Consider the following 21,721-nt stretch of genomic DNA (forward strand, 5'->3'; position numbering starts at 1 on the left):
ATGGGATGGGTAAAAATCCTCTGTGTTCAAGGGTGCCTGACAAAAAGAAGTGTCCAAAATGTTTTGCAGTTCTAGGAAGAATGAAGATCCTTCTAACATCCTTGATCAGCTGTGGGCAAAGAGCTAAAGCACACCATGGTGCTAGTTGTTATTGAAGTATTTTAGGATGCATGTTCACTATGAGTTAACTGACACTCAAAACATTTCATTTATGTAACTGCCTGTGCTTTCATTTTGAAAATCTGGAAAGGTTCCCACAAAGTTCATATTTACCAGTGGGCCAAATCTTACAGTCCTTACTTAGTCCTTCAGTGGAAATATTTGCTTGCACTTCAGGATTTGGTCAAGCATTAAGAGCCAAAGTACTAATGTAAACTCTATAACCTGCAGAAATGTAGTGTATGACTAATTTCCAATAGAACATTACCTGTTCTAATATACCTTTATGGAGGAGCACTGCTAAACAAATACTGAAAGTTAGGTTTTTAAAAACTAAAAATTGGGCCAAATTCTGAGGATCCTTAACTGAGCAAAATTTCCACTGCAGTCAATGAGAATTTAAACTAAAATTAAGGTACTCGAATTTGGCCCATTAATAATGTGCCTTTATCAAATACTAAAATGAAGGGCCAAATTAAAGGGCACAATGCAGCCACTGTTGAAATTCACTCCAGGTATTTTTCATTTGTTTCTGTGGAGACAGAATTTGGCCCTTCGGTTTTGAACTTTGAAAGGTAATAGCTTTTCTGTCTTACTATGTATGGACTGAACTGGGCTAGGAGATTAAAGGGGATCACTGGGCTGACGTACCAAGGTATGCGCCTGAGATTGCTGTGACAGAAATTATACTTCCTAGAAGAAAACATGTTTAAAAACCACAAATTATCAGAGGGCTGCATTAAACCAAAAAGTCATACACAAACTTATCAACTCAGTTTCTGTGCAGAAATGCAAGCGGAAATCACTGTTATAACGGTCATTCCTCCTAAAGGCCGGCTCCTGTCCTCACTGGAGTAAACGGCGAGTTTTGCCACTGACTTCAATAGGAGTAGACCCAAAATGCATACCTCTCCCCCTCTGTCCTACCCCCCAAAAATCTGGGTAGTAGTTTAGGAGCATGGAATGGGCACACTGGCCTGTAATTGTTTAGTTTAACACAATGTTATATTGAATAAACTGGCATTAGATCATTTGTAGTGTGTGCGTATGAGCGTGTGGATAGTGTGTTTGTGGTAAGGAGAGACTAATCGTTAGGTGCAGTTTTTTTTGCATACTTTAAGCTCCTTTTATTGATATTTCTCATCAGAGCTTAGAATAATTTTAATCATGTATATAACACACTGTGTTTAAGGACATTTATTGTCGACATCTATTATAAACGTGTGTTTACAAGCAAACCCTTGAATACTTGATATATGAAAATAAAAATAGCATATCAAGCGTGTTTTCTTTATGACAAAAAAAAATCAGCTTGTATGTGAGAGTTGGTGTGCAGGGCTGTGCGCACCAGTTGATTCTGGAAGAGCTGAATCCACCTAAGGCCCATTTCTGTGCACATTGAAGTCAATGCAAAGCCTTCTATTGATTTCAGTGGGCACTAAATCAGCCTCGGAGGGCTAAATCCTGGTCACACTGAAATCAGTGACAAGTTCCATTGGCTTCAGTAGAACCAGGACTTGGACCCAAAGGCATTTTTGCAAACAGTGAAGATGATTATTATAGTGCAACATTTTGCTCGTGGGGTGGGAAGAGGAACATACTGTCACATATGTCTAACTGTTAGCTGGCATATGGCTTATAGTTTAAAAAATTACACCATTTTGTGAGAAATCTAATACATTTATAAGAAGAATTGATCCCGAATGTTATGATCAGCCAGAACTACATACATCTTCTTTCTCGTTATGAGGTTAATGCCCAATAAACTGCTAAACCTTGGACTATTCAGCTGTTTCAAGGGGGAAACGGATGACTATTCATTAACACAAGAGGCTGTGCTTTAAGGGATATCAGTCCCAAAACAAAAAAAAATTAAACCACACAAATATAGGCTTACATATAAATATAGAGATAAGTGAATACCGTACATATATGGAAATCCTGTTCAGAGCTGCCTGACACATGTAGAGCTTCCAGGTTGGAAAAAGAGCTGTATGCAGTGGAAATTGTATTTCCCCTAACAAGTTTCAGAATTGAGCCCTCGCACTGGAGGAATTTCCACTAAAGGAGTAAAAATTCCACAAAGGCTACTGAAACTCAGCTCCTTTATATGACACTTCCCAGTTTGTGGTTTGCTAAATGGCCCAAAACACCATGTTTCCATGAATTCTTGTTGATTCAGGGCTTGATTTGGTCACCCTTGAGAAGTATCTTCTTCCCCCTGGTTTCAGTGAGAACGCACAAAGTAAGGTGCTACTGAAAGCGAGGAAAGGGAACCGAATCATGCTTTCAGCCGGCCAGGTGTTGACTCAGCCTCACATGGGCACTGTGGAAGCAAAGTGACGGGTTTAAATTGCACAGAGGCAGCAGAAAACGATGGAGTCAATATTCAGTGCTCATTTTCCATTTCAGTTGCAAAGTAAGAGTCCTGCAGTTTCACTTTTTAAATAAGGGGAGGTCATTGATATGCCCCCCCCCCCCCCCTTGCATGTTACTAAGATCTGAGCCTTTAATAAAAAAGTGTCCTGGATCAAGTTATCCTCAATAGATTTTTACTACGTGGCACTATCACGGGCTACTTGAACAGTCAATAGACCAGATGATATTGGCAGGGGCTGAGAGCACTGCAGCATGGTATGCTGAGCTCTGACGGGTGAGTGTACTGCTCTACAGTGACATCTACTGGTTGATCAAGAGTAGCTTAACTAAGCACCTACAAAAGACAGGTCACATAACAGGAGAAATATGATTGTGCAAGAATAGCATAAGCAAAGATTCCTTCTTCACAATGGCACAGCTCTGTACTCCATGCTATTTAAACTCCACTTTCCCAGTATTGACCAGGATGCAGCCTGTAATGAAGGTTACACTACTTGGGGTAGAGACAAATGTAAATTATAGTACAGCACTGGAATGGGTTGGGAAAAAAGAGAGGGAGGCTTGATTTGGAAAACATTTTCTCATGTGGGCAACCATTAGTCATGCAATTTGTCTCCTTCAATGGGAGTAAGGGTTTTTCGAATTGGGCACTAACTACTTCACAGCATCTCAAGTAGGGAAGATATAATTTTCACAGTCACCATGAATAATTTAAGTTTTCTAATACATTAGTGCACAGGTTTTTCTCCATTTGTATGTAGCTGAATTCCTAAAACAGTACATGTAATCAAATTAGAATTTTTAAAAAGGTAAATTTTACTATGAAAACTGGATTATGTGGACTTCTCTGAAGCAGGTAGAGTAAAACACCTTTTATTTCAAGAAATATTGCTTCTAGACTTCTCTGAAGCCAGAATTGTTCTATAAAAGTATCACAGAAATATTGTACAAGATTTTTAAAAAAACCCCACAGTTTTTATGCTAATAACTTGAAATCTATTTACAAATAGCATCATTCATGACCATAAATACGTTTGTTCTGTCATTCAGCCCATGGCACATACATCAGATATGCAGCTAGTTAATTTTAACATATTCACAGAGTCCATCATAAAGACTGCTTCTTATAATTATTAAAATCCTACTAAAAGAACCTTCTTTTAAAAATAGTTCAACTTAAACACTTAAAGCAAAAAGAACACAATTCTAATCTGCAGTGCTTGCAATAGACTAAAATAACCCGCTAAGCTAAACAACATATAACATAAGGAACTTTAGTGTGATTTGGAAATGGTGGAAATATATCTGTATGAGGTAATTCTTGTTATTTTATTTATTTAACTTGCTACTTAAGTAAAAAACCTAAGGAAGATATTAAGTTAACAGTACAGATTTTCAAAGTCAATTTTGTATTATTCTTTAAACAAATTAAATGTTTGGTAAAATCCAGAGGGGGGGAAAAAAAAACCTTTAGAACACATTATGACAACAAAAGCGGTCTAAGCCTACTGTTCTGATCCATGTGCTTTTTGTATCTAAAATATGTAATTTTAATGTGATTTTACCATTCCCTTTAATGCCTTTTTTAAAAAACATTTTAAAGTCCCAAAACGATCACAATACTTTCTGAAAATATCAGCATATTCAGACTAATAAAATTAAGAATGGTGACAAAGCATATTCTGCTCATGTAAACCTTTGTAAGGATATCAGCAAAAAAATCTAGAAAATTCACGGATTTTTAATATCGATGGTATCAATATATAGGGAAACAAGCCAATTTAAAAAAAAATCCTCATACAGTGATCATTCATTAGCTATACCTTTCTGAAAACAAATTTCTGAAAGTCAAGGCAACAAAACATGCAATATTTTCTGCTAAAATAATATTTGAAAAACCTGTTTTCACAATCCATGCTGAATACCTCTTTCCTGTCAACCTATTTTATTATTTCACAATTACATCAAACAATGAGCAAACTAAGAACATATAAAAGATCAGATTAATAAATGGTATGGCATACAGATTATAAAAGTGCAATATCATTTTACTTAAAAGTGTGACAAGAAATTCCAGTGGTTAAAAATAATTTATCAAAAAATATATTAGGCAGATAGCTTGGGGTGGACTGAGACATTCATTAATGTGGGACCTTTTGGAAACAGAAAAAATAACTCAAAACTCTTGTTTAAAGAAATCATGACTAGTCTACAAAATGTGTTGCATCACTGCACTATAAAGTTAACACTGTTTCTTTTTTAATACTGTGGGAACCTAGTTTCTCAGTTATGAAAAATTAGTGTGAAAGCGCGCGCGCACGTGTGTATAATAAACACGCAGGCAGTGTTGGGCTCATTTTAGCTGCAAAATGCATCTGCCATAAACATGGAATGTCTGTTGTCATGATTACCATTACTAGTTTACTGATCAAAGAATCATATATGGTTTACAATTTGATCTAATCCAAGGAGAGTGGAGATGAGGCACTGCCTTCTACATTTAGGATTTGTGAAGTCTCTCCTGCAAAGCTATGTCCCATCTTTTTCAACACAGTCTCCATTTTCTGAGACCTAATGGATGGATCCCCGATGGAGACATTTACAGCTTGCTGAATGGTGGGTTCATCAGAACTCACAGGAAGGTATAGCTGATCTTCAAAAATATCCTCCACAGGGTCATTGTCCTGGTGAGAGTCTTTCTGAAGAATGCTAACAGACTGTAGAATGAAGCTATGCCTGGACTCCAGCTCTGTTAAACCGTTTCCACTTAAATCCATTTCAAAATTGTCTAACTCTTTATCCTCCATCCTTTTTTCAGCTTGATGATTTCTCCAGTGTGCAGAATTCAAACGACTTTTTTCAGGAATATCATTATTTAATTCAAGTTTTCTCGCTTGACTTAAAATTACAGTGCTCAAAGCTAGGGCTGTAAAGTCAGTTGGCATGATAGGCTGCAACTCTTCTGCAATCAGACCACTTGAGTCTTCGTCTGACTCAGCGGAGGTCATTTCCCCCCAGGTAAATGGCATAGGTGATTCCTCCAAGTACCCATTGTTTTGAGCGGTTTTAGTTTTGTCTGTTTTATTTTGCTCATAGTAACTGTTCAGCAGTGCAAACATTCTATCTAGATCCTTCAAGTAATTAGTCCAGTCATCCAGACTAAGTCTATAGTTGTATCTGTATTCGTATAAACTTTCATTCACACTGTATAAATCTTCCAGTCCTTGCCAGTCGATGTCCTCAGTGAAATTTGGCAGCTTAGCCTTCCCATCCATCCCATAATTGTCCTCTGTTAAAAGAAAGAAAAAGGTCTAATGGGGACCACCATCTTAGAAAAGCACATAACGTTTCCACATACTTTTTTTTGCTGTTCAAGTGCACTTAAAAGCACTAACCATTCCTAACATACTTGGCTAAGGGGTATTGCACTCCACATTTTCCATCATATCAGTAAATCAGCTCTAAAGGTTAAATTCTGATCTCGTGTGCGCACACTAGGGATGTAGAAATTAGTTTAATTAAAAATCTGTTTAAACGTGAGAATATTTAAACGGTTAAATACTGGGCTGGGGTGGGCAGCTGCAGCTGGGCAGCTCTGGCTGGCGGGAGGGAGGGGGGGTGACGAGCCGCAGCTGGGCTGCCCCCCGCGTTGGGCTCCAAGCCTCCCCCCTGCTTGCGGGGAGCCGAGCCCAACTGCGGCTCACACACCCTGCCCCGCATTGGGCTCCATGCTTCCCTGCCAGCCCAGCTGCGGCTACCCTTCCCCACCCCCCTGTGCTGGGCTACTCCCCCCCCGCCGAACCAGTCCATCTGCGGCTACCCGGCACTAGGCTCCATGCTTTAAACAATTTAAAACGTTTAAACAGCTGGTTACCATTTCAAGGGTTACACTTTTACATCCCTAGTGCACACATGACTCCTGCTGAGCAGAAAGACACACATTCTGCCATCAGCAACTCCTGTGTAACCACAGTGAAGTCAGCGGGAGAGCATGGGCGTATGGAAGAGCAGATTCTGGCCCAGAGGAAGCTTTGTGCAGACAGCCAAGGCCAAATCTGTCCTGGATATTACAGACATAGACAGAGAAATAGCTCCAGTATGCAAGTAATCCACTGGCCTTTCACACCTGTCAGGAGTTCTTTAAAAAAAAAAAAAGATCCACACTGGAATGGGGAATAAACAAAGCAACAATGAAGTATAAATGGTAGGCCAATCCTGCAAGGCCTCAGTGAGCAGATCTTCCACCATGAAGCTAAAGAGAATTTGGCGGATCTTGTAAGAGCTATGACTGCAAACATTGTTTGAATTATTCCTTCAGGTACACAAGAAGAAATTCTCTTTAAGAAACAGCCTTTATAAATAGTCTTGGAAGGATTCGATTTTTTTGTTTTAATCCGTAAATGTTGATTTCACCATACACACGCAAACGGATGAAAAAAATATTTCTATTGATAATAATCAAAATTCACAGACAAGCAATGTAAAAAAAAAAAACTGCTTGAGAACTTACTAGAATTTGATTGAAGAATATTTGCTTTTTATATTTTGACATGTGATGTTGATGTGTTATAAAGCTTTAACTTTTTGAATCTCAATTATTATAATCTTTAAATAATTATTGGGCTGATCCCTCCCCGTAATTTCCCTCAACTGTGAAAATTTACAATCAATAAAAATTGAAAAACACACTATAAACATCAATATTATTCATCCATATTATAAAAAAATAGAATTCTGCCAAGGCTAAGTCCAAAGTTGTTGGTTTTTTTAAATTTAAGCAAGGATCTCAATTGACAAAGAGCACACACAGGAGAAAGCTTTGTAAAAACTCTTCAGGTGAATTCAGTTATAGGACTAAGCAATTTTAAACCAATAACTCATTTTGAGAAAAAGTATGCAGCAAATAACTTTAGTGGTGCAGCAGCTTAAAGTTTTGGATTTTTTAAAATTTAAAATGCATATTGCAAATCTCCTTTTTTTTATTTTTAAATCTAAGGGCAAGTCTACACTGAAAATGCTGCAGTGAAAATGCTATTTCGCTGACTGGAGAGCTTCTCCTGGTGGCATAGTTAATCCATCTCTATCAGAGGGGGTAGCTATGTTGATGAGAGAAGCCCTCCTGTCGACTTAGCTGTCTACAGTGGGGTAGGTCAGTATAATTGCACTCCTCAGACCAAAAACAGCAGGTCAGCTGGATTTTATGTTAGCTCATCCAGTGGAAAAAACCTCAAAACCTATCTCTGAAGTTATTTGAAATGTGATCAAAGTCCTCAAAAACATTTATGTGCTGTAAAATATAAATATTACCCAGAGTGAGTGTAAAGTAGCATGAAATTGCTTTATAACATGTAACATCCCTCATTGATGGGCACCACTAACTCATTTTATTCATTACAAGGGCTCTGTTCAACTCAAAGGTTTAGTCCAGAAAGAAGAATATAAGAAAAGATAAAACAGACAATGGAAAACTCTTCCAAGGAAAGCAATGGAAATGCCCTCACTGGAAAGTTCCAAACAAAATTGAATAATTAATGAATGAAGATGGTTTACAGATACTCTGATCCTGCCACAGTGCGGGTGGGATGGACCAGATAATTTTTTAGCAATTCATTACGACAACAAATTGAATCTAGTAGTTTTATTTAATAGTTTTAATCCACACTGGACCCTCCATGCCTCTGGTGGATCCTTAGTCAATTTATTTCTTCTACTTTAACTTACCCTCTCCTTTATTCACAAGGCTGAAGCTGGTATCCTATTTGTGGTACCAGCTCCTTATTGATGGTTCCCTGTTCCTTATTCAAAGACCAAAATTATTTAAAAACATATCAATGTAAGATTAAATTTTTAGAAATTTCACCCAATTACTGTATGGAATGTGACCAAAATTTAAATGACTAACCAATTAATTAATTTATTAAACGAAACACTGGGTTTTGACTGGCTGTACATGACAAAATAAGTCTCAGGTCACTCCAAGGGATACACCCCTGTGTGTGTTATACTCTTCTGAAGTAGGTAGGACATTGACACTAGCTGACCCAAACCTTTGTTCCGGCACAACACGTTGCTTCATGTCATGCCCCCACTGCATTTCCATGTTGTACATATGGTTTGAATAAGGAGCTGAGTTTTGACTTGCTGGATGTGATAAAATTAGTTTCAGATCTCCACAAGTGTCATGGCTCTGTGACCATCAGACTTTTCTGAGGGAGCTGGCCATGCCAACTCCCCCAACCAAAACTTTGTTCTTGCCCAAAATGCTTCTTCACAACATCCCCCATCTCCAACTACTATATTGTACATAGGCCTTAAATAAGAAGCTGGGTTTTGACTGGATATGTGACAAAATACATATTGCATCACCCCTAGTGACATGTCCCTTTGACTGTTATTTCATTGTGAAGAGATGAGTTATGCCAATCCCAGTGGTGAACCTTTAGTTCTGGTCTGACATTACCACAATTTGTGTGTTTTCTTTGTTAGTAAACATACAATCATGCATGTAAAATCATCAAAAGTCAATATTCAGCCAATTTGTTGCAAAATTTTCATAGAGATTATGTGATAGTCACAGATTAAAAAGTCTTTAGAAATGTTGGTTTGTTATTAGATGAATTAAGAAAAGTTAAAAATGGGTAAATTTATTGAAATTTGTTTAATTGTGTTAGTGATCTAAAGTTCCATTTGTTACGATTAGTGTGGTGTCTTTTGCTTATTAGACAACAAAAATATGAAGAAGACACTGCTTGGGCACAGTTGGCTCCCTAATAATCATGTTTATTGACTATATGCAATGGGGCTGTAAGACGATTAAAAAAATTAATCATGATTAAGCGCAAGATTAAAAATATTAATTGCAATTAATTAGTGTTAATCTCACTGTTAAACAATAGAATACCATTTATTTAAATATTTTTGGATGTTTTCTACATTTTAAAATATATTAATTTAAATTACAACACATAATACAGTATACAGTGCTAACTTTATATTATTTTTATTACAAATATTTGCATTGTAAAAAAGATTAAAAATAGTATTTTTCACTTCACCTCATACAAGCACTATAGTGCAATCTCTTTACATAACTGCACTCAAAAATAAAACAATGTAAAACTTTAGAGCCTGCAAGTCCACTCAGTCCTACTTCTTGTTCAGCCAGTTGCTAAAACAAACATATTTGTTTACCTTTACGGGAGATAATGCTGTCCAGTTCTTATTTACAATGTCACCTGAAAGTGAGAAGAGGTGTTCGCATGGCACTTTTGTAGCCAACATTGCAAGGTATTTATATGCCAGATATGCTAAATATTGGTATGCCCCTTCATGCTTTGGCCACCATTTCAGCAGACATGCTTCCATGCTGAGGATTCTTGTTTTTGGACTCTTGGGTACAAATTATTAGGGTCTGCTGATGGGCTGGAAAGTAGTTCATCAGCCTCATGTGATATGAATACAACATATTGCTTCTTTCCAGATATAGACCAGAACTAAGTATTGAACACTTCTGCATAATTATTAACAATTTTACCATCTCCATCTAGTAATGTGCCTATACTCCTATGCCATTGCTAGGATTTCTTTAGTTCCTAATATTCTAAAAAAAATTCTTATTTATAGTCCTTAGCCATGCTAGTAATGGATTTTTCTCTGATGTATTTAACTTTCCATAACAATTTTCATAATTTCTCATGTATATTGTATAGTATTATTTCCCCTTTTTCCTTATATCAGATATTGTTTTTTTAAATTTCTAATTGCTCCCTCCACTTCAACACTGAACCAGGATGAACTTTTTACCAACGCTGTCCTCTCATGATTGTGAAAGTATGGTTTTTTGTCCATCTAAAACTCTTCTTAAAGAACCCCCAATTTTCATTCACAATTTTCTGCCTAATTCTTTTCTCCCAATCAATTTCATTCATAATTTTCATTAGCTTTGAGAGATTAGCCCTTTTGAAGCACCAAGTATATATATGACTGGTTGGGATCTTTGCCTCTATTAAATGTAATCAGGTCATGAGCGCTAGTCCTCAGGCAACTTCCATCATCCAGTCCATATTTGCCATAATGAGGATGAAAATAGAGTTACCTCATACTGGGCACATTACCTTTTGTGTTATAAAATTATCATCTATAATTTTGAACAACTGGAATGATGTTTTATTAGTGGCTTCACGAGACCTCCACAGCATATATTTCCCAAATTGGACCCTCCCATAACAACACCATTTCTGTCAACACATTAAGCACCTGTCTGTAAGGAGTAACTCAACTTATTCTCTTGTTGGATTTGGTAGTCTGTAGCAGACCTCTGCCAGACACTGTCCTGGGCTTTGTTAATTAGCATAATGATCCACATGCATTCTAGATCCTGTGGTTCTGAGTTATCAATTGTAAAACAGGTAACGGTGTCTTTTATGTAGTGCGCCACCTCGCCACCCCAACACCCATTCTATTCCTCCTAAGCAGGTTATAACCAATCACGTGAATTGTCTCACCAGGTTTCAGTAATGCCAATTATATAAAAATTTCTCATCATTTAGAATTTCTAATTTCTCTTACTTGTTACCCAGATTCCCAGTATTAATACATAAGCAACTGAAAAATTCTCTTCATGTTCTTTGCCACATCAGATCAATTTGTTCATAACATCCTGAGTATTGATTTTGTACTGCATTTGCCTCCTTGGCACCCTCTCTATGCACCCTCTATGCCCGCCCAGCTGCTCTAATTAGTCTCTAACCAAGCTCCTTCTTGTGAGATTCAGGACTTCCTGTTTGTATAGTCACCTCACCAACAGAAATGTGATCTGGTGTTCAACAGAACCAAAGCTTCAGCCTCCAGTCATGCTTCCAACATCCACCTCCAGTATTTTCTTCCTTCTCTCACTCATTGGACTGGTAAGATGTCTGGGAAGATCACCTGGACTTTCCTCTTCTTCCTCTCTCTTCCAAGATGCCTGAGGTCTTCTATAATCTGTGCAGTTTCATGTGATGTTGTGTCATTGGTTCCAATATGTATCATCATCAGTGGAGACTTACCAGACAATTTCATAATCCTGTCTAATTCTGCAGTTACATTTCATATCTTCACTCCAGAAAAATATATCACCATCTTAAAGTTCCTGCGTCCTTTGCTGAATTCTCTGTCTGCTCTTAATATGGAGTTGCTGATGATTATTTGCATTCTTAGGATGGTTAAAGAACCTGCCTTGATTCCTGCTTATTTCACACCACAAGGACACCCATCAGGTATGTCCCCTGTAGTTTTCTGTTGCATCCCTCCATAGACAGATTCTTCTGTAGTTGACTTGCTGAGAATCTGAAAATGTTTTGATACTTCTAGTTGCGTTGAATGATTCTTGGCTCTTTTTCCCTTCTTTGTCACAACTATCTGTCCACTTCTTTGGTGTCTATTCTTTCCAATTCCCTTATCAACCATCCTTTCCCTTGTGGCGTCTAGGACAATGATTTCCAAATTTGGTTGTCCAAGATGACTTCATTTCCACTGATGCTGCACAATGTTGCAACTTACGCTTCCAGACCATGTATCTTCTTCTCCTATATGGACACCAGTTTGCATTTCATACACCAAAAAATCTATTCTGCCTTCTGGAAGAAAGGGTAACATAGCACATTCAAGGCAGCTCACAGCAGTTGTTCCCTCATCATCCATATCTTGCACTTGGTGTGGAGCCATATCTAAAATAGGAATCACACTCCCTCTCTAAGCTCCCACTGATACTTATCCAGTTCTCCATTCCTGTTCACCTGCCAACTGACTTATATAGTAAGCCTCAATGCTCAGCTCCCTCCCTTGCCAACTGGAAGGGAATAACCACTCAGACATCAAACACTGGTTCCAGTCAAAGCCCCAAGAGTCCCAGCAACAAGGCACTCCCAGAGACACAAACAAAGCTGTCTCACTTGGCCAGTTCAGGTTCCCACAGCCCAACCACAAAATGCTCATGGAGAACAAACAACTCATGGAATGAACACAACATTCACCAGGTCCCTCTAAGTGCAAGCACAGGATCCACAACCTCATTTTCTGAAAGTCCCTTGTTTGCTGCTTCTCTTACCTTGCTAAATGTGTGTAAGTATTTGTGGGGGAGGAAGGCTGGTGAGGTGGGCCACAATTATTTGCAAAGAAAAAGTTTAAAGTCAGGGAGTTCCATGTCTCAGCTACATTAGAAAAGTTTAATGGGTGTGGGTGACCTGAGACATATTTTGTGTAGCCCAGTGTTTCTCAACCTTTTAAGCAGCAAGTACCCCCTAACTTCTGAAAATTTTAATAAGTACCCCAACACTCCATTTTCCATGGGACTTTATATTTACAGACTAATGTGAGCCACATGTTGGAAGAAGGGCTGAGTATATAAGGCCGTGATATGACAGATGTCAGATCTAGTGTGGGTATGGTTACCACCTTTACACCAGGGGTGCACAACTCAAGTAAGTACCTGGACTAGAGGTGATGTTGGCCAAAGCTAGGAGGCTTTGAGCGGCATACCAATGTTGGGGAATATAAAGCGCCGTGCCAAATTCTTTGCCATAGACTTGAGAGGAGGAAGGGGTGAGAGAGAGACAGGGAAGGAGAGCGAGAGAGACAGGAAAAGAGGGTAACTGGTGAAATCTGGGGCTGTCATAATTGTCAATTTCACTGATCAGCTAGAGCCATGAAATTGACAAATTTTCTGGGCACTAGGCTTTGAGCCAGGGAGGGGGGCTGCCAGCCTGGGAGATGGGCAACTGCCACCCAGTCTGAGCTGGCGCAGAGGGGGCTTCCGCGCCAGCCTGGACCCAGGGATGTGGGCAGGTGGTTGCTGCCCATCTTCAAGCCTGGGCACTGGAGGCTGTCCCTCGGCTTGGAGACGGGGCGCAGGTGGCTGCCAACCAGCTGCGAGAGCAGCTCACAAGATGCAGGAGGCTGCCACCGGGCTCCCACTTGGGAGCTGGGACCCAGTGGGAAGCAGGGGGGGTGGGGAGGGGATGTGTGTGTGCGCTGCTGCCTGCCTCCCCCAGAAGCTAGCGGCTGCCGCCTGCCTCCTAACTGGGAGCTGTCACCGGGCGGGAAGCGGAAGGCTGCTACTCGCTTCCCCCAAGAGCTGGTAGCTGCCACTTGCTTCCCAGCTGGGAGCTGCGATCGGGCAAGAAGCGGGTGGCTGCAGCCTGGCTTCCTGGGACTGTGGCAGCTGCCACTCGCCTCCCAGCTGGGAACTGTGACCAGGTGGGAAGTGAGCTGCTGCTGCCCACCTCCCCTTCACTCTGTTTTTCCCCGGGTACCCCCTGCCTGTGTCTCGCGTACCCTAGGGGTACGTGTACCACAGGTTCAGAAACTATGGTGTAGCCTATAGGTATAGGTATTTGTTAGGTAAGCTACAGGCATAAGTTAAGGCAGTAAAACAATGAACCTACAGGCCTGATGCCTGTAAAACAATAGCATAGCTAAACAAGGTGTAAGGCCCAAAAAGCCTTAGCATAAGCAGTTAACCAGGAGTATACCTAGATCATAAGGTATCACACGATAGAGTGCAGTACTGACTAACCTGCTGACTGATAACCACAAGATGCTAGTTTATACCAGTTTGGGATATTTTAAGTTAGGAATGTCAGCAGATGTCTGACCACAAGAGTGTCATGGTAACTAATTGACATATATGCTAATAAGCTTGAGGTAGAAACCCTAGTAGCCAATGGGAGAAGGGCACATCAATATTCGTATGGTGAGGAACTACAAATAAAGAAAAGGCGCCGAAACCCCTACTGAATATGCCGTAGGTATAGTAGTGTCAGCGTAAGACATTATAAAAGTTGTATCCCGGCCTGTGTGCCTTGGGAGATGTAACTCTTGGGAGGTGCCAGGATGACACCACTGGTGATGGTGAGGATCATGATGAGGATGACTAACACTTCGGGTCATTTGCAAGGAATCTTGTGAGTATATGGATGCACATGGTGCATTATCTCTATCCATCTTGCTGGGTTGGAGTGCTTGTAACTCACTAACTGAATACGGAAGGTTTTTTCCTAATTCTGAGTGTTGTAACTGTGCATGCTGGGGTTCCCAACTAAACTTTAATTTTAATACTGGGCCTGATCTTGGGACAAGAACCTACCAAACCTCTGAGTGTTAACTGGGAATTCTTAAGTAGTCAATATAATTAATACACAATCAATAAATCAGGCAACATTTGTCATATAGAGCCAGTCAATATCCAGCTCCTTATTCAAGCCCTATGTACAATGCGGAAGAAGAGTAGGGACATGCTATGTGACAGCGTATTGCTCAAGAACAAAGTCAGATTGGGGACTGCTCCTTCGGAACAGTCTAACAGTCATGGTGACAAGTCATCTGGAGGGACCCAAAACATATTTTGTCACATAAAGCAAGTCAAAACAGAGTTCCTTATTCAAACCCTACCATGCAATTTTAAAGTAGGGTGGGGCAACATGATATGTGGCTACGTATTTCACAGGAACAAAGCCTCAGGTCAGCTAGTGGCATGTCCTGACTACTTCAGAAGAGTATAATGATCACAGAGACTTGTCACTTGTGCTGATCTGAGACACATTTTGTCATGTTCAGTCACTCAAAATGCAGCTCCTTGAGGACACCGTCCACAATACGAAAGTGGATGAAGTTGAGGTATCACATTTCACAGCATACTGCACAATAATGAAGCTTCAGGTCAGAGTGTGCAATGTCCCAACTACTTCAGAAGACTACAGTAGTCCCAGGGATGTGTCACTTGAAGTGATGCGAGGCACATTGTGTCATGTAGAGACAGTCAAAACTCAGCTGTTTATTCAAACTCCATATACAAAATGGAAGCCTGGCCAGGATGTCACAACTCACAGCACACAAATGACGCTTCAGGTCAGAGAATGACATGCCCCTGTTCCTTGAGAACAGTCCAGTAATTGCAAGGACTTGTCATTTCAGGTAACCTGAGACACATTTTGCCATGGATGGCCACTCAAAACCCAGCTCCTTATTTGATTATTCAGTTAATACGTAATTAACAAATTAGAAATGTACATTTTTATCACATTCAATCACAGTCATTTGATGACATTTCTAAAAATGTAATCTTCCGTGGATGTATTTTTAAATAATTTTGATTTTCGAATAAGGAACTGGTATTTAGGAAAATTCGGAGACAGGATTAATATCTAGCTAAGCTGCTCTGCTTGAGAAACACTGTGATAGCTAGTCTTGGCTGAATTTGACATGAACATTTGTTTATAACATAAAACATTCCAAATAATTTCAGTGAAGATTGGCATTTGGTGGTCACAAGAAGCCCAAATACAAATGCTGGGGGGCTGCTGAGGGGCATTGGTCAAATTCTATGGGAAAACCTTGCACAGACGAAATGCATTATATAGCAATTTTTCCAAATGCAAAATATACCAATGTTTCTGATGTTACAGATCATACTAATTGGTTAAAATTATTATAAGGGGCAAATCCTGCCTCCCTTCCTACATCCATAGGAGGATCTATATTCTGCTGTACAGACAGGAGCAGGATGCCTCGAGAGCCACACCATGCATAGTATGGAGGCCAGATCCACAGCGCTCCTTGCATTAGATCCAGTAAGCTACAGACAGGACAGTAAATACTCATATACATGGATCCACCAGCCATTCCTCCATTCTGAATGGTTGCATAGGAACTGCAAGGACTGTTTCATCCTCAGGGCTGAAGTAGCAACCATACAGCCCAGGCAAGAGTATGTGGATATTTTCAACCAGAAACCCTTCTGCAGCGCATAGCTTGCTTGTTCAGACTGTATGCTAGAGGCAGGATTTGCCCAAGATGTTCAAACTCTCTCCCCAGATCCCTGGAGATTTAAACAAAGTCTAATTTATATTTATTGACAGCATTAATCAACTGTTACATTTTAACTTTGTCATTCTCAGTTGGTAGGGCATAGAAGAAAAATGTGGCGCCTGAAAATTATACAGCGGATTCTCTGTGGCACCCACCTTATACTGGGCATAGCAGCAAAGAGGCTTAAGGGAGCCAGTCATAGCTCCCCGTTTCCTTCCCTGGCCCTGAGTACAGATTAAAGCAGCTGGAGGGCTGCTTTAAAATATGCCTGATGGCTATGGTCCCTTAGGGATCATATGCCAGCTGGGATTGTTGGAGCACAATATATTCTGGCCACACCCTCTGCACTAGGCATTGAGGGGATGGAGGTATAGAAGACTGACATCCTCCACAAGGGACTTAAAGAAAGTTTCTGCTCTCTTTGCACTGTCTGAGTGGTACAATGAGAATTAAGTAGGGCATAAATCTGGCCCCTTATCATATTATAAGCATAACTGCCATCAAACTATTTAAGAAGTGTTTTGCAAACTCCAGTATTTTTTTTTATCAAATCTTGTATAGATGATTAAATAGTTATATTAAAAAAACCCAAAAAGTCAATGGCAGTGAATGGCTGTGACTACACTTCATGGAAGTTGCCATCTTCATTGTGAACCAATTAACTGTAGGCAGACATGATTTCAACAGGAAAACCACTCAACTGGAAATGATCTCAGGCAAGATTTGACATGTATTTTAATTCCATAAGTAAGTGCAGGTTAGGGGTGGGTGGTGGTTGTTTTTCTATTTTAATTCAATTCACTTCTTTGTTTCCTGGAGGCAAATGTTATTGGAGATAAAGATAGGCCAGGTCAGGGAACCTTATATCTAATGTTCTGGTTCACTGCTTGAGGTATGAATTTCATGAAGTCCCTAGAGTAGGCTCAAGACAAAGCAAGTCCAGAAAACATCCTTGGCAGCAACTCTGTACCTCACTCTCCTAACTCACACCAGACAGTGAATAAGTTTAGTTCATATCCCACATTCTATGCCTCTTCACAGGCCATTGAAACATCTCCATTTGCTCTGATTTTGGTTAACTTGGTTTTTGTTAGTGTATTAACAGGTATGTTTATAAGAACATCAGCCTGCTGGTTAAATGTGCCCCTTTTGGGAATTTCTGAAAACGGATAAGAAAAAAAACCCTGCAACAATAAAAAAACTCATTGAGAACTTATAGGCCTATAAAATTGCATTACTGCAAAAACAGAGACCTATTTTTCCATCAACATTCTGGTGATTTTCTTGGGGTTAGATGAGAAAATAAGAGGGAGGCCCCATTAATGAAAGTTACCCATATAACTCTCCAATACATCAACTGAAGTACAGACATGACAATAATTACAATTTTACTATGCTGCAATAGTAGCATAATTGTCATTTCATCAGGGATTGAATTGCTGAATGAAATACTATTCTGAGTGATATACAGAGAAACAAATTGATATAATGAAAATCCCATTGCCAACTAGCCCAACAAGTCTCATTTCAGGGCCATTATGGCAGTAGAAGCTGTTTCATGGGTTTAACAGCAACCAAGAAGTGCAACTTTTTAAAATATAAGAAAAACAGAAACACTTATATAGTAGTTTAACCAACAGGAATGCAATAGTCCCATTTCCTAGAATTGAGTGCATGCTGTTTGGGTAAGCAAGTTACTCCAGATTCTGTAAACCCGCAACTCAAGAATGAACTTGAGAAGTTTAATAAATTGAGCTCAAAGTGTAAAGGAAAAACAGAAAAATGTTTCGCCCTGCAATAAATTAAATCTCATTAAAAATAAACACAGAAAAGGGAAATAGGGAAAATTTGCATGTGATTAATACGGAAGTGCATTTGTTTTTAAAAGTATTTTGCAATTTATCAGATAAACAGAATAAGACTCAATGGAGAAAAACTGCTGCTCAGGCTACACACACAAGCACACATCTTCACATTCGCTACTCAAACATTACTCAAGCTATAATTTATGGCTGAGATTCCTCGAAGCTTCCTAAGTGATTTGAATACTCACATCCCATTAAGAATAATGGCATATGGGCATCAAAATCAGAAGGAAGCTTTGAAAGTCTTAGCCTGTGTGTGTATAGCTCATGGTTACTCTAGGCAGCTATTTATGTAGTTTATTTTAATTTATTAGTTTATCTAATTTATTTATCTGCCCTTCAATGCACATGTGTGATACAAAGGTCTCATTATAGGTGCTTCCTGAATGCATCCAAGGGTAGAAATTGGCCTGTGCTGTTCATTCTTTACATATGAATTAAACAAAATTTACTGTGTTCTGTGCTGACATATATGTCTGAAGCCACAATGCAGGCAATGTACTGTGTATTGGTTATAAATCAGCACATTCAGTTGTGTGTTTAATTGTGAACTAAAGTATTTAAAACATCAACTACTAAGAAGGTCCTCATAATACCCAAGCAACATTTTAAGTGACTCACAATAGCATGGAGCTACATCCTCTTTAACTGTGCACAATTTCTGTGTAGTTTTGGTACATGAAGCATAAATTCCTCTCAGAAATGCCTTTAAAAGATTACTAAGAAATAATTAAGAAGGTTTCTTTTATCAGTGTCACATTCACACGGTCTGAAGGGTCTGAACCAAAACTTTGGACACAAATACCTTTGACCTTTGGGGAACATTGTGTCTGGACCAGCACTTTACAGATCAGTATTATTTTAGTTGTAGTACACCTGTTACTTTTCCCAATAGAATAATTTTAAATGACTGGGTGAGTCAGTGGTTAGAATGATTTCACTACTAAATTTTCTCACAAGATGTAATATGTTACATGGGTCATATTATTTCATGCAGCTCTACAACATAAAAAAAGCCATCTCTGTAGTTAAAAGTAGCCACAAAAATGATTGCAAGAAACTCTTCATAGGAAAGATTAAAAAGGATAGTAGTTTGTTTGTTTGGTTTTTTTTTAAATAAAAACAGAACCCAAGAATTTCATCCTAGCTTTGTAGTAAAAAACTGTTTCCCATCAGGCTTTAACAAGAAATGAACACAAACTGTGAAATAACATGAGGTTTCACGGAATGACTCATCATATCCTCAGTCATAAAACTACACAATTGGGAAAATATAAACGTGGCTCCACAGGGAAACAGCTGCTTAAATTAGAGATGTATAAAACATCAAGATGCTATGTTTTAATAGTTACTTGACTGCTATTCTTGATACACACAGAGCCAACAATCACACTTTTTGCTCTCCCATAAAATGATGTCCTCACATACGCTGGTGTAAATGACAAGTATCTCAACAAAGTGAATGAAGCTGCAAAGGTGTAAAATTGAAGGAAAATAAAGGCAGAACCAAGGCAAAATATACTGGGTCATTTGCCACCATTAAGTCTACACTTAACTTGTAGAGTGGACAGTGCTGCAGATAGCAAGAGAGAGATGCTATTGAGAAAGCTGAAGTCATGTCTCCATTCCTTTTTCTACTCTCTCCCTGGATCTGGTTTCCCACTGGCAGCAGTGAGTCATATGCATATGATATGCTTACCGACAGCAAACCTGCCCTTAGTTCAAGCAGTAGGGGCCTCATCCAATGCCCACTGAAGTTAGTGAGAAGATAACTATTGACTTCAATGAGTGCTTGATCAGGCCCTTGGAGTATATATACATCAGAGATTATATTTAAACACATTTGTTTTACTTTTACAAAGCAGCTGTATAGTCTTCTTAAATAAAGAAAAAAACAGTTTACTTTTTTTGCATAGATTCCCAATATAAGCATATAAGAAATACAGGCATGGGATAATTAGATGAGCTTCATGAAGTCTTGCCGTGATAATGAGCTAAGTTAAATGCAGAATGGCAGATCTAATAACCAATGGCCAAGTTCAGTGGAGAACATGTTAGAAAATGCATGCACCAAAAGCTATGTTGTTTGCAACATGGCAGGATACAGACATTAGTTGAAATGGACTGGATCATGCAATTATTTGGAAAGAAGCTGCTGAGGAGAATAAAAAAAGTGTGGATACCTGTGTGGATCATAGCTTCCTCCATCTTTATTTCCTGATATAGGAAAATACAAGAGTAACTTTTGTTAGTGTCTAGAACTTGTAAAAACCATTCACAATGTAGTTTCCATGCACAGCATCTAATCCTAAAAAGAAATGTATTTTGTTAAATATAGACAGAGCTGTAGTCCAACAAAAAAGTTTCCTGAAAGATGTGTTCAAAGAATTGAAAAAAAACCAACAAAACACAAAAATCAGATTAGAGATTATAAATGAAGAGAATTTTCATGGGAAAAAAAGAGAAAAATAAATTGATGACTTAAAACATGAGGGGAATATTTCTGTAAAAGCACAATTTAAGGTCAACCAAATTGAAGAGCAACAAATTCCAGATAAGTGAAGTGCAAATATCAATTAATTTTTTTTTAAATTCAGGAACACTTGAAAAGGACTGCTCATATCTTGTTCTCCTTAAAAACGGAGTGGACAGCTACTCATTAGAAGTCTACAACATACATTCTCAGTTGCAATGTAGAGTTTGCAGTTAATCACATAAACAAGAACAAGAATAAACAAAGACTTTAGCACGGCATATCCTGCGCTCCTTGGTGGGAATGCTATTGTGAAGCAAAGACTAAAAAAATTAATCCTGGTCAGGAGAGAAGGGAATCAAAGTCCTACAAAGCTACCTAAAATGTAATTAAGCAGCATTTGCATGTTCTTCCATTATTGTTTTGTATTGTTAATATCCATCTACAGTAACCCATACATATTTGCAATGAAGTGTTCAAGGTTTTAGCCATGAAACTATGCTAGATAATATGTACTGATAATTCTGTATGCAAAATTAACCAGCAGGTTTTCAGAGAAAGAGAAATGTAATTGATCCACTTAGTAATTATGAAAACAATCTAATAAAAACATAAATGAATAGTTCCCTCTTTCTTATTTTTTTACCTGTTTCAAGTCCCTTAGGTCGTGGATTGCACTGCTTGTAACCTTGACAACTTCTCAATTCCATTAGCTGTATATGTAACTGATTCAAAATGCCTCTTTCCACTGTGTGTACTGTATTTGTCAGCTGGGCATCAGAGAAAAAGAAATATTTGTTAGTGCAAAAATACAGAATATTGGTGCTGAAGAGTTTGTAACATGGAAATGGGTTTACCTGATAGGGATCAGTGTTCATATCAAAATATTCCAAGAATCCAGTTGCAAATTCACAGAAGAGAAAATTGTGTGTCTCATTAATTGTTCGCAAACACCAGTAGGTGTTGTTATTCGAACTTGTGCAAGCACAGAAAGACCCCA

At 38.8% G+C, this 21,721-nt stretch overlaps 1 protein-coding gene across 4 annotated transcripts in view; it reads right to left on the bottom strand.

Moving 5' to 3' along the window:
• Positions 1-3,364: 3,364 nt before the first annotated feature.
• The window catches only part of SULF1 (sulfatase 1), a 159,353-nt gene continuing 140,996 nt past the window's right edge, over positions 3,365-21,721 (bottom strand). For all 4 annotated transcript variants that reach the window (XM_067553640.1, XM_067553639.1, XM_067553637.1 and 1 more), the window contains exons 18-20: positions 21,579-21,721; positions 21,368-21,491; positions 3,365-5,827 (exon numbers count right to left, since the gene is read on the bottom strand). In XM_067553640.1, the coding sequence (XP_067409741.1) occupies positions 4,998-5,827; positions 21,368-21,491; positions 21,579-21,721 (1,097 nt within the window). In that variant the 3' untranslated portion in view covers positions 3,365-4,997. The remainder of the gene's footprint in view (positions 5,828-21,367; positions 21,492-21,578) is intronic.

The sequence above is a fragment of the Emydura macquarii genome, unplaced genomic scaffold (assembly GCF_026122565.2).
Source record: "Emydura macquarii macquarii isolate MOO-44397 ecotype Brisbane River unplaced genomic scaffold, CSIRO-AGI_Emac_v2 contig_1477, whole genome shotgun sequence".
NCBI classification, from domain to species: domain Eukaryota; kingdom Metazoa; phylum Chordata; order Testudines; family Chelidae; genus Emydura; species Emydura macquarii.